Source organism: Populus alba, chromosome 11 (genome assembly GCF_005239225.2).
Source record: "Populus alba chromosome 11, ASM523922v2, whole genome shotgun sequence".
NCBI lineage: Eukaryota > Viridiplantae > Streptophyta > Magnoliopsida > Malpighiales > Salicaceae > Populus > Populus alba.
Window position 1 is genome coordinate 18,649,922 of NC_133294.1, and position 12,721 is coordinate 18,662,642.

General features: G+C 33.1%; 1 protein-coding gene across 1 annotated transcript; it reads left to right on the forward strand.

The window, feature by feature from the left end:
- The first annotated feature begins 1,453 nt into the window (after positions 1-1,453).
- On the forward strand, positions 1,454-3,208 carry LOC118031364 (transcription factor TCP15). The gene has a single exon (XM_035035744.2). The coding sequence runs from the start codon at positions 1,703-1,705 to the stop codon at positions 2,888-2,890; it is 1,188 nt and encodes a 395-aa protein (XP_034891635.1). The 5' UTR covers positions 1,454-1,702; the 3' UTR covers positions 2,891-3,208.
- The last annotated feature ends 9,513 nt before the right edge of the window (positions 3,209-12,721 follow it).

A 12,721-nucleotide genomic window follows, 5' to 3' on the forward strand; every position in this document is an offset into this window, starting at 1 on the left:
GTTGAGTATTTTTTATAAACGGCCAAAGCTGATCTAAAATTTTGATGTATGAATTATGATGCTAGTGACCGCAGTAGATCATGTATTGTGATCCTCACGCCACGTGTCAGTATCCTAATGTAGAGTCCACCTATCAGGGTCCTTGCTTGAATGTTATGGGACCCACCTAATAATAAGTCTCTCAAATTTTTGACTTGGGATTGGACCCACCTCTGGCCACCATTGTCTTTGAAAATTGAATGATAAAAAGAGCACCTCACGTGGAGTCTGAACCAAAGGGGCTGTCCAACCACAATAAAAAGGAACCTCGCTGCCTTGATTCACAAAAATAAAATAAAAATTAACTACAAATCAGTCCCCAACTTACATTTGATTTCCCATATCACTCTTCAATTTTCAAAACCTTACTAAACATTGACTCAACTTTTCAACACTAAAAGTGATTGGTCCTATATTTTCATTAGGAATTCTTAAAACTAATGTTTTTTTAAGCAATAATAAAACATGTAATATGTATACGACAAGCATCTATTTTACGAGTTTAACGAGATTTCATCATACTAAAATACTTGTTTTTGAAATAACATATTAAAGACTTGTATTAAATTTAAATAAAAATTGACTTAAATTTGATCACAAAATTAAACTTAAAAAATAAAATCAAATTATTTAAAAATCTTTTTTATTACTGTGAAAATTCAAATCGATGAGACATAAAGTTAAAAACGTAAGAACAAAATCAAAGACATCTTTTTTTTTCTTTAAAAACCCAAAAAGGGATTTAAAATTACTGCAAAGCATCTAGAAAAATTAATCTTATTCTTCATCACAAGATGATGTGCTTGCTCTAGCCATTACTTTGAATTATATATTTTCCAATAAGTCCATTGTACAAACTACAAGCAAACACATCAAAACTTTCCTCCATGCTCCCTTTCTTTCATCATTTGAATCTTGGTATTTTAAGAAACATCTTTTTTTTTTTTGAAAAATCTTATCAAGGGTTTTTGCATGCATAATTAACTTACACCATCTTTCAAATGAATATCAATCAAAGCAATAAGCACTTTTCTTTAATCGAGTGAAGTAAGAAACCAAATTACACAGTCGATCGATACAAAATAGTCACTATAAAACCAAATTAGGAAATTAATGGAGCCTGTTGCACAAACGATACAACAGTTTCAACGTTGGTGGAGACTAAAAAGGAAGGCGATACACGGTAGGAACCCATAATTTATAACTTTTATTGTGAAAGGTTGAGCCATATTTGTCCAAGTTCTGAAGAATGGTGGTTGATATGGGAAGAACATCGTAGGTTGGGGCCTGAGTTTTTTTTTCCCCAAAAAAAAAAAGAAAACAAAAAGCTTGTCGACACATCAACAAAGCAATTTTTTCTTTTTGTTAAAAAAATTGCTTTTTAAAGCTTACCCCATATAATTCCCACTCATTATGTTTGTTGCTTAAAGCTCGTCCAGCTCTTCCTCTCTTATCCTCTCTCTAACATTAATTCTCAAGGGAGGGAATTCCAGGCACCCAAAAGAGACGCGAGGAATAAAAAAAGGGCCTCTCTCTCTCTCTCTCTCTCTCTCCGCCTCTCTCAATACAGACTCTTCTAGTAAATATTCAGTCTTTTCTCATAGAAAATAAAGAGGGGGAAAGAAAAGCCATTGGAGAAATTCCCACATATTTTCATGCCATCATGGAAGGAGGTGATGATCAGTTCCACCATCAGCACCACCACCAGCACCACCACCGCCCAACCTTCCCATTCCAATTGCTGGAAAAGAAAGAAGACGAGCCTTGCTCTTCCTCTTCTCCTTACCCTTCTCTTCCCATCTCCGCTACCGAACCTAACAGCAACAGCAACAGTACGAACACAAATCACTCCACCTCGAATCTCCAAATTGAGGTTGCTGAACCATCAAAGAAACCCCCTCCAAAACGAACATCAACAAAAGACAGACACACGAAGGTGGATGGACGTGGTCGTAGAATTCGCATGCCAGCTCTCTGCGCTGCTAGGGTTTTTCAGCTCACTCGAGAACTTGGCCACAAATCAGATGGTGAAACCATCGAGTGGTTACTTCAACAAGCTGAACCAGCAGTGATCGCTGCCACAGGCACGGGCACAATCCCTGCTAATTTCACTTCACTCAACATATCCTTGCGTAGCTCAGGTTCAAGTATGTCACTTCCTTCTCACCTAAGATCAGGGAGTTTCAATCCAAACTTTTCACTGCAGCAACGTAGTCGGAGTTTGTTCCCTGGAATTGGGCTAGAAACCTCACAACCACCGACATTCCTAAGTTTCCAATCTAGTAACAATCTGAATGCAGTGCTGCAAGCGAAGCAAGAACTGCGAGACAATTCTTCACTGGAATTATCAACGGAGACAGAAGAGAGTTTAAGCAGGAAACGAAGGTCCGAGCAAGATTTATCACCATCGCAACAGCATCAGATGGGGAATTACTTGTTACAATCCAGTTCAGGGGCAATCCCAGCTAGTCATGGTCAAATTCCAGCAAATTTTTGGATGCTGGCTAATTCCAATAACAATCAAGTCATGAGCGGAGACCCTATATGGACATTTCCTTCTGTCAACAACAGTAGTGTGTACAGAGGCAGCATGTCAAGTGGGTTGCATTTTATGAATTTCCCTGCTCCTGTTACCTTATTGCCTAGCCAGCAACTGGGGTCTACTAGCATTGGAGGTGCCAGTGCTGGTAATAGTGGGATAAGTGAAGGGCATTTGAACATGCTAGCTGGATTGAATCCCTACCGACCTTCAGGTCTATCAGAATCACAGGCGAGTGGCTCTCACTCACATCATGGTGGCGGTGGTGGAGGAAGCGATGATCGGCATGATACAACGAGTCATCACTCATAGAGATGGAGCAAGCAAAGCAAGAGCATCATCATGACCATCATCCCTCCACTTGTGTAGTTTTTATGTGTAACACACGTGAGGTTTGATTGTTCTTGAAATACTGGAGTTTTGTTTCCCTTTTCTTTTGCGTTTATTTTCCCTAATTATTATTCCAAATTTTTTTTGAGTGTGATTAAAATGGGATTTTAGCTAGGGTTTGAAGGAAAGACAGTACTATTTTAACAGGTGTTGGGTGGTTTTGATAAAGGACCTCATTTGGGTTTTTCATTTCATTATTGCTCAGTCCTACGGAACATCTCATCATCATTGTTTGTGCAATTTCTTCTTTCTGGCCAAAGCTGCTGCTACCTGTAATTTATATATATATATATATATACACACACATGTGTGTGTGTATGCTTCTGATATATGGATGGTAGTTTCCCACCTAACTGGCAATTAAACTCTCCTCCCTCCCTCCCTCCCTCCCCAGCTAGTCTCTATGGATTGGTGATGAAAAGCAGACATGAATTAATAAACTTTGTCAAAGTTAAAGCAAGAGAAAAAACAATCTTACTGCATTTGCAGTGTTGCTTTTCTCACATTCTGATTCTAAATCTCTGCCATGAATCTCAAGGTTTACTGCGTCAATGATTAAGATATTTTTTTCAGAGAAATGGGGGAGGGGCCCAGACCTTATCAGTTCCAGCTGTTGGTTCAGGTGGTGGGCCTAGATGCTGGTCATTGCCCGAACCAATGTACAATGTCACGAACACGAACAAAGAGGTGGATCATTCCTCTCTCTTTTTTTGTGGCAAATTCTACAATGCCGTCGGCCATCAAGAACTTGACGCGTGCTCTTTGGTTTTAAAATACACAGCACGCAACATATCAGTTGGCCAAATAGGTAGAGTCCACCCAATCCCGGTGGTGCTCCCCAGCTAGTTGGCATGCATGCATGCCTGCCTCCCTGCCTTCATAATTAGTGACTGGGCTTCCACGTGGTTGCAGAAAATTCTACAATAACCTTGATCATCTTTCAAAGAAAGAAAAATCATCACCAAATCTAAAACATGACCGATTTAACTCTATAGATCAATTTTCAAAACTTCAACTGATAGTTATAACATATAGCCCTGAACTTATCTTGACACAAAAACACACACACATCTCTAGCCATGAAATACAAGCAGTCTTTACCCTAATCCGCAAGCATGTGAAGGAGAAGGACCGCCCAAGAGAGCCTAGACGAGGAGCAAATGTAATGCCAGGTAAATAATTGCCAGTAATTCCTTGGTGTGCGTGTTTGTTTTATTATCTCGCAGTATGTTTGAGTAAGTTTGAATCGTGAGGCTACAGTTTGTTTTACTAATTAAAAGCAATTGTTGTGGTCTTGCAGTGGCGGCGGCGAAGGAAAACCGGCCAAAGGCAAAAGAATTATCGAAGTTGTCAAAGGTGAAGGTTGTCGAAATTAAGAGGTAACGGGTTGCTTTGTTTTCTTTTGACTGTATACGTTGAAATGATAAGTTGTGAAAGATGGAGTTGATTTCTATGTTTTGGATTTCTCTCTAAAATTGATTTTTGAAATCCAAGTTTATGCATCTGGACACATGAATAGAGTTGATAGATGGGACTGTTGGATTGTGAAATAAAATTAATGGTAATTCGAGCTAGATGGAATTTTATATCTGTAAATGAATGAATTAGTTTTATCTTAATTAATTCGTAGTTAATTGGGAAGAATTTAGCCTCTTGTGCCTATTGTGTTGATGGAATGTCTCTGAATATTAAGGTAACTAAGAAGATACATGGATCGATGTTAGAAAAGAAACCATGCTAACTTGGAATCAAGTCAATGACAACTTAGGATAAATGTCTCTGAATATTAAGGTAACTAAGAAGATACATGGATGTTAGAAAATAAACCAAGCTAACTTGAAATCAAGTCAATGACAACTTAGGATATCTAAGTTGCTTTAATCATAATTAACTTGTTGCTTTGTGGATCGTTAAGTCCTTAGTCTTTTAGGACTCAAGTTTTCGGTTAATATCAACTTGTATAAATAAATATAAGGGATTGGGTCTTCATTTGTGTGTGATTGAAAAAAACTCTCAAGACAAGTGCATGGTGAGTGATAAAAATAACCAGGAATAAATTATAAAGGATATCATAGGGTTGCTATGATGATTTTACAGGTTATTTTTGAGTTTGAAAATGTTTTTAGATGAGTTTTATAAGTACATTTGATTTAAAAAAATATATAATTGATATTTTTTAATATTTTACAATATTTTTTATGTCAAAAATTAAAAAAAAAATCTTAAAAAAAATTATTTCTAAATACTAAAAAATAAAAAACTTTTTTTTAAAAAAATACTAACTTGAATACTAGCTTTGTGTAGTAACTTGATTTTGTGAGTTAAGAATTAAATTATAAGCGTTGGTGTACATTTGATGAAATTATTGTTTGTGTTTGGCAGTTGTCTATGACATATTGAAGGAATCATTAATTGTGATATATATACTATATGTGATGTCGAAAAATGGGCCTTCCAATTATGTGCATAGAACGGTGGCTATGGGTGAAAACAAGGCCATTAATTGTCAAAGATTAGGATTTGTAAAGTTTCTATCCCTTTTATATTAATGTGGTGTGTTCAATAATTCTTATCACAAATCCACATGAAATCAACATGAATTTCTAGCACCTATACAACACATTCAAAAGCAACACGAAATTTTCAACAAAGGATCATCTAGATGTGTAGAAATTTGTGAGAGTTGTTGACAATCTGCATGCGGCAGCTCATGGCTTCCATACAGGTTTCCATTCTATGCATATCGGTGCAGAAAATAAAGAGGGGAAGTGTTTCATATTTGTTTCAGATAGAGCAGCTATGTTGTCGTTATTAAATATTAACATTTACAATTGCATGAGGTTTAATACCTTAAGAATCCATCTTTGGAGCTCAAATCTTAGCTACAAGTCTCTTGTCAAGGCAAGAAAGTAAAATACCTAATGTAACTCTGAAAGGTGTAGTTTAACTGGTCAGATCCTGAGTTTGCTCTTTAGAGGTCACTAGTTTGAGTCTCACAAATCTCAGGGTCATTGGATGCTTACATAATTGTTAATTTTAGGACCTGTGTGATTAGTCAAGATGTACAAAAACTAATGAATTTTAAGATAGATTTTTGTTGACTTAATGTATTAAGAACTTGAAAAAAGGTTTGTGTTGGCTGAAGAACATGTTGAATGGATGATTAACACATAATTAAGAAGAGGCCGAAATGCTTGAAATGGACAAATGTAGAAGTTTGAATATAGGGATCAACAAAAATGTATCAATTGATGATGGGTTTGGTGTGTTCAGATTGTGTATGGTTAATAACGTATCTGCGTCTAGTTTCTATGTGATGTAGGAGGTTTTTAAGTGTGTGTGTATATATATTTAGTTTAATTAAAAAATTAAATAACATGCTTAATAATTTTATTAAATTGTTTTTATATTTAAGTTTTTTAGTTTGTTTAGGTTAATTTTTAGGTTTATTTAAGGAATTGCAAACCTAAGAGACATACTACTTGAATAAAAATTCAATAATAAAATTAAGAATTAAAATTTTTTGCAATATCTCCGATTAATTTTTTTGTATTTTTAACTCTAACTAAATCTGATGCATCTAATAGATAGTTGTATAATGAGACATGAAGAAATGGTGGAAAGTGGACTGAGTGCCAAACATGCAGCAACACTCAGGATTAGTTTCAAAATTCATTAAGAAACACGAGGGGAGAATTAATGAACGAGAGCCTTATATGGTTGGAAAGATGGTGAAGTCTATGAAAAAGAAATATTTTATTATTATTGCTCATCGTAATATGGTGTTATTTATTTTTACAGTTGAAATTATATTTTATAATTTTTTTATTATAGAATATATATATAAAACCCCTTATATTGATCACGTGATTCCTCCTATATATGTTTGACTTCATCAAAATTATTTTCTGTTCTTGAGCGAAAACCGTGGTTGCCTTTGGTTTTCTTTCTTTCTTTCTTGGGATCCATTGGACCTATCAACATATATGATACAACCACCAACACATTACGATGACGACTACTGCAAATATATAGTTTTTAGCAACAATTAAGTCTCGAAATTAATTATAAATTGATCATGAGGAAGATGATGAGGAATGCTACAAATTGTATACAACTCAAAGAATTCAAATTGTAATCATATATGTTGATAGGAATTCAAAGACAGTTGTTTCCCTTTCATTCCTTTCCATGTACACAACTCAAAGAATTCAAACTGTAATCTCTTCATACATATCAAGAGGTCCAATAAGCTATAGATTCATTAATATAATCTTAAGAGTTTGGTAGTGGTCATAAGGAGTTCTCTTATTTGATTTTGAAGTTAATATATAGAAGATTTTGTCTTCTTAAATGCAAGACCGATACTAGAGGAGAGGAGGGAAATACATAAAACAAAAAAAAAAAAAAAAAACAAAAAAAGATTTAAGATTTAGTATTGGTTTGTTTTTTAATCTTAAAAATATTTAAAAAAAATTAATTTTTTTTTAAATTAATACGTTTTTTTTATATTATTTAATGTGTTGATGTTTAAAATAATTTTAAAAAATTAAAAACCATATTATTTTGATACATTTTTAAATAAAAAATACTTTAAAAAACAATATACTTATCAGCACTCACTTCATATTATTACATCCATATTTGCTCATAGCTTTTTTTAACGAAATAAATTTGCATTAAAGGCAAAGTCTTGGGTAAACCATTAAAAAAAGTCAACCACATTAAAACCACTATTTTTTTCTTCTGGGTCAAGCCCGTTCCCTTCAGTTTAAGTTAGGGGTGTTCACGGTCCGGTTCGGTTCGGTTTTAACCCAAAAATTCAACCAAACCGAAAAATAATAGTCCTTGTTAATATAATCCGAACCGAACCAAGAACCAGTTCAAACCGAACCGGTTTTGTTCGGTTTGGATCGGTTTTTAGCATCCAACAACCAGAAAAACCGAAGCATTTTTGTTGCTGCCGTTGTATACCTTAATCTGGGCTTTGTGCCAATTGAGGAACGAGATGGTGAACGAGAAAACAGTCCAGTCAAGAAAAAATGAGATAATCCAACTTCAACCAAAAACCAGAAAGGAGAAATAAAATGGAAAAAGTACAAAAAGGTACCAGATCACCAACAATGTAATGACTGGGGATCCTATGACCATATCCATCTACTTGGTAAGACAATAAATTCAGTTGCCCAGAGGGCAAAGCCATACACTTTCTTTATTTGAGATTTCAGAAGTATATCACATCAGCAAAATAGGGGCGGCTGGAAGGGTTATGGAAAAAGAAAGGGGGAAATGGAGGGGGGAAGGGGGAAAGAGAGGGGGGCGGCTGTTAGGGTTATGGGAAAAGAAAGGGGGAAATAGAGGGGGTGAAGGGGGAAAGGGAGGGGGCGGCTGTTAGGGTTATGGGAAAAGGAAGGGGGAAAGAGAGGGGGGAAGGGGGAAAAGGAGAGGGGGGCTGCTGTGAGGGTTAGGATATTTAGTTTTAGGGTTAGGATTTTCTTTTTATACTTTTTTTTAGATATAATTAAACCGGTTTGGTTTGGTCCGATTCAATTGGTTTAAGCTTTTTTAAACCGGACCAGTTGGTTTTTTTTTAATCGGTTTATTCGATTTTTTTTTTCGGTTCGGTTTTTTCAGTTAATTTTTTCTCGGTTTTTTCAGTTTAATCGGTTGGTCGGTTTTTTTTAACACCCCTAAGTTTAAGTTGATCCATAAACTAGCCCAACAAAGAATGCATTCCATTTCCTACCTCCACATATTTTTCCGTTCGTCATCTTGTCCCGAAGTCCAAAACCAATTGCTTATTTCTTTACCCTTCAAACTTTCCCTTCCAGCAAAGCAAAACACTACCTTTTAGCCTAATTATCCAACCAGCTAGCTGAGTGGCTCCAAATAAGAGGAGTCCACCAGCCCTTTTCAATATTTAATATCCCAACGGCTCGACCCTTGGGACACATATTAATGAAATATATTTTAATTTGTAATATTAGGACACAATTGAAAGAACAAGGATTCAATTAAAAAATAAAAAAACAACGTAGGTGGCCTATCTCAAATTCATGTGAAAAGGTTATGATTAGTCCCCATATTCTTTGTTAATTTATTTTAGATCCATTTGGCTTCAATTCGAATTCCACACATTGGATAAAAAATTTTTCAGTGCATATATACTTAATCCAATACTTATTATTTAGTGCATTTATAGAACATTTAAGCACAAGTTAGTACATAATATTACATTTTTTGTTATCATTAAACATAAAGGTCATAAACCCTTGGAGCTAATAAGAATGGTTTTAGATTAGAATCTCAATGCTATTGAATTACTTGGTTAAATTACTTAGCAATCATTTCAATCTTTTGACTCTTCATCAAACTTCATCACAAAACTTATAATCTGTATTTTTTTGAATTTCAAAAACATTTTTGTAAAAATAAATTTATTTTTTTTCTTTGCTTCAAATTATTTCTTTTTAGTGTTTTTTAATTATTTTAATGTGATAATATTAAAAATAAATTTTAAAAAATAATAAAATTATTATTTCAATGTATTTCCAAACAAAAAGAATTTTTAAAAGCAACTATTATCATAATTTCAAATAGAATTTTAGTGATTTATGCTTCTAACATACCATTACAAGAGTAAGAGTTCATATACATAAAAATGCGTTGAATCAATTGAATCAATCTGTTTTTTTAAAAAAAAAAATTTCCAAAGTCTTATTAGTTTAAAAACCTAATATAGAATTACTATATTTTTGTATTTGTTTGTGACTCAGTAATCTTTAGTAAATAAAGTAAAATTTTTCAATCTCATTAATCATAACAAAGGAAAAACTTCATTAATCATTTTGTACTTCCTGTTGTTAAATAAAATCACATATACTAATTTTCAATCATTTTAAAATCGATATGATTTAATTAAGTGATATGGAAAAATGAAAACAATATAAAATAATAAAAATAAAAATGATATCAAATTTAATATATATATACAAGGTTGCGGAGGTGAATGATATATGCTTTTGAAGAACTAAAAGTTCTCATCTATAAAAAAAAATAAATTAGAAACACATTTAAAAAGTACAATTTAAACATTTTTAATAATGATGTTTTTATCATAACACTATTATAAAACAACTTATTATTAAAAAACAAATTTTCAAATTTTGTTTTCCCATTACCAATTCAGAATTAATTTACTTTCCAAATTCCATTATAACCGAGTCTTCAAAAGCAGAGAAACCTTCCGTTCTCGTTATGTGACTTTGTCTAAACTCTGTCGGACAATGCTGAAACATAATTACAGACGTGCTGCTGTGGATTAAACAAATCTCCTTTGTCGATGAACATGTAGCTTAAATGACAATAGAGTTTTCAAAGATCTAACCTCTTCTCTGTAATAATAATAATACAAAAAAAAAAAAAAAAAACCTGGTTTGGGGAATTAGAACCCATCAATTCCTTAAAAGTGTTACTTGTTTGTTGGGCTTAGGAAGATCCAATGGAGACTTTAAGAAACAATAATGGCAGAACCTAGGTATACCTGGGCCTGTGATACAAAATATACACACACACTCGATGCGAACCCATTAATGGTTTGTAATTTCTTCAGGTCACTTCTGTTCATCGTTTCCAAAACCACCTGGAACCTTTTTAACCTGTGAATGTGGCACACATGCAAGTTTAACAGCATGATAGCCCAAAACTCAGTACCTTTCACTGAGTGTTTGTTCAAAATGTAATTATTGTTGTTTTTTAAAATGTTTTTCATTCAGAAAAATATATTAATAATATTTTTTTTATTTTTAAAAGTTATTTTTAATATCAGTATCAAAATAATTTAAAAATAAAAAAAAATATTAATTTAAAATAAAAAAATTTTCAAAATTTTTAAAAATTATTTTTTTATCGGATTACCAAACAGGTTCTCATAAATACAAGATTTTTTTTGTTGATGTGGAAGTAAACCTGTCATCATTGTGCATAATAGCTTTTGTTTTACAGCTCGGTGGAATCCTGATGATGGGTTATCTTATCATGTAGCCCAGAACTCATTGGACCTTTCAATGAATATTAAAAAAACAACAAAAACAATTTAGTTTACGTTGAAGTCTAACTTGTCATGATTAATGCCTTTTAGATTAATGAATATCTCCCAACCATGTGCCATGTTATTGTATGCGTTTGGTATGCTCTTTTTTTTTTTCAATATTCTTAAGATAGTGTCCAGAAGTATGGTAGTTTGTGTTCTTACATGCACTTAACTTAAAAAATATATATTAAAATGATGATTTTTTTATATAATTTGATGTTGTAGCATGAAAAAAAAACTAAAAAAATTATTTTAATATATTTTTAAGTAAAAAATATTGAAAGTAACAGCTCAAGAAATTTACAAACCCAACTACCTAACATTACATGCTATGAATGTTATAGTCTAATAAATTGGTGGGGGGCCAGCCCTCCCTGTAGCCTTTTGGTTTGTGTTTGACACATTATGCAGGAGGTTTGAGTGTTCAAGCAAGGCTCAAGAGAGGAATAATATCAAGTAGGGATAATTATTCTAGGTTTGGTTCAGTTTTTATTAAAAAAAATAACAAAACTGATTTAAAAAAAAAAAACAAAACCAGTTTAAACTGGCTGGTTTTAGTTCGGTTCGGTGTAGTTTTTTTAGGAAAAAAACCTGTTCAAACCAGTTTGACTCGATTTTTTCAGTTTTGGCTCGGTTTTTTCCGGTTTTGACTTGGTTTTTTCGGTTTTTGCTTGGTTTTTTCCGGGTTTTTTTTGTTCGGTTTGGTTCAGTTTTTTCGGTTTTAGACTTATAAAACCGATACTGAACCGGTCAGTTTTTTTCAAAATTTTAATTAATTTAATTATTTTTTTTTTATAATTCAGTTTTTTAATTATTTTTTTAAATTTTTTTGATTTCTTAGTTTTTTTCTCACCCCTATCTCGTGGAAGAAGAATTAATTGTTTAGCCCCTCCACATTAGTCAGGCCTCACGCATGCTGCAAGGGAAGCGTCCTTGCTAGCTAGTGAAAAGATGCGCATAGATATGCATGGAGGTTAGGAAGCACTTGCGCTGCAGCTGATTCCTTTGTTGGGTTAGGTGGCTCAGCAGTACAAATCAATATAGTATAGGCATAGCCCATGAATTATTAACCCAATGATTTTGACAGCTTCTCCTGGATTCTCTTCACATGACTTGTGCTTCTCTAGTCCTTGCTGCTTCCTGTCATAGAGCTTCTATTTTTCTGGTTGGTTGGGAAGGGTAGTTGTTGTTATTTTTTAAAATATTTTTATTTAAAAAAATATATTAATAATATTTTTTTTTAATTTTTAAAAAATTATTTTTGAGATTAACATATTAAAATGATTTAAAAATATAAAAAACATACTAATTAAAAAAAAAATTCAAAATTTTTCAAAAATATTTTTAAAAATATATTGCCAAACACACGCACAAACCAGGTCATTATTTGCTAGTTGAGCACTACTATATACTGCTACAAATAAAGTATTGCCTTTGTCCCAAACACATTACCAATTTTCCAGCCCTCTCCATGCATGGCCATCCTCCATGTTACATGGCTACTGTGTGTTGACATTATCATCTTTCACCACCATGGTGGCTTTGTCAATGTATTTTTTAGGCATTGCGTATATTAGTATTTTTTTTCCTTCACAACTTTAGATATACAATCAAGTTATTAGAATTCACTTGAGATCAAAGAAAAATTTAGCTTTGATTAA

Excerpts from the sequence above, each read along its gene's own strand:
- LOC118031364 (XM_035035744.2), top strand. The coding sequence starts at position 1,703 with ATGGAAGGAGGTGATGATCAGTTCCACCATCAGCACCACCACCAGCAC.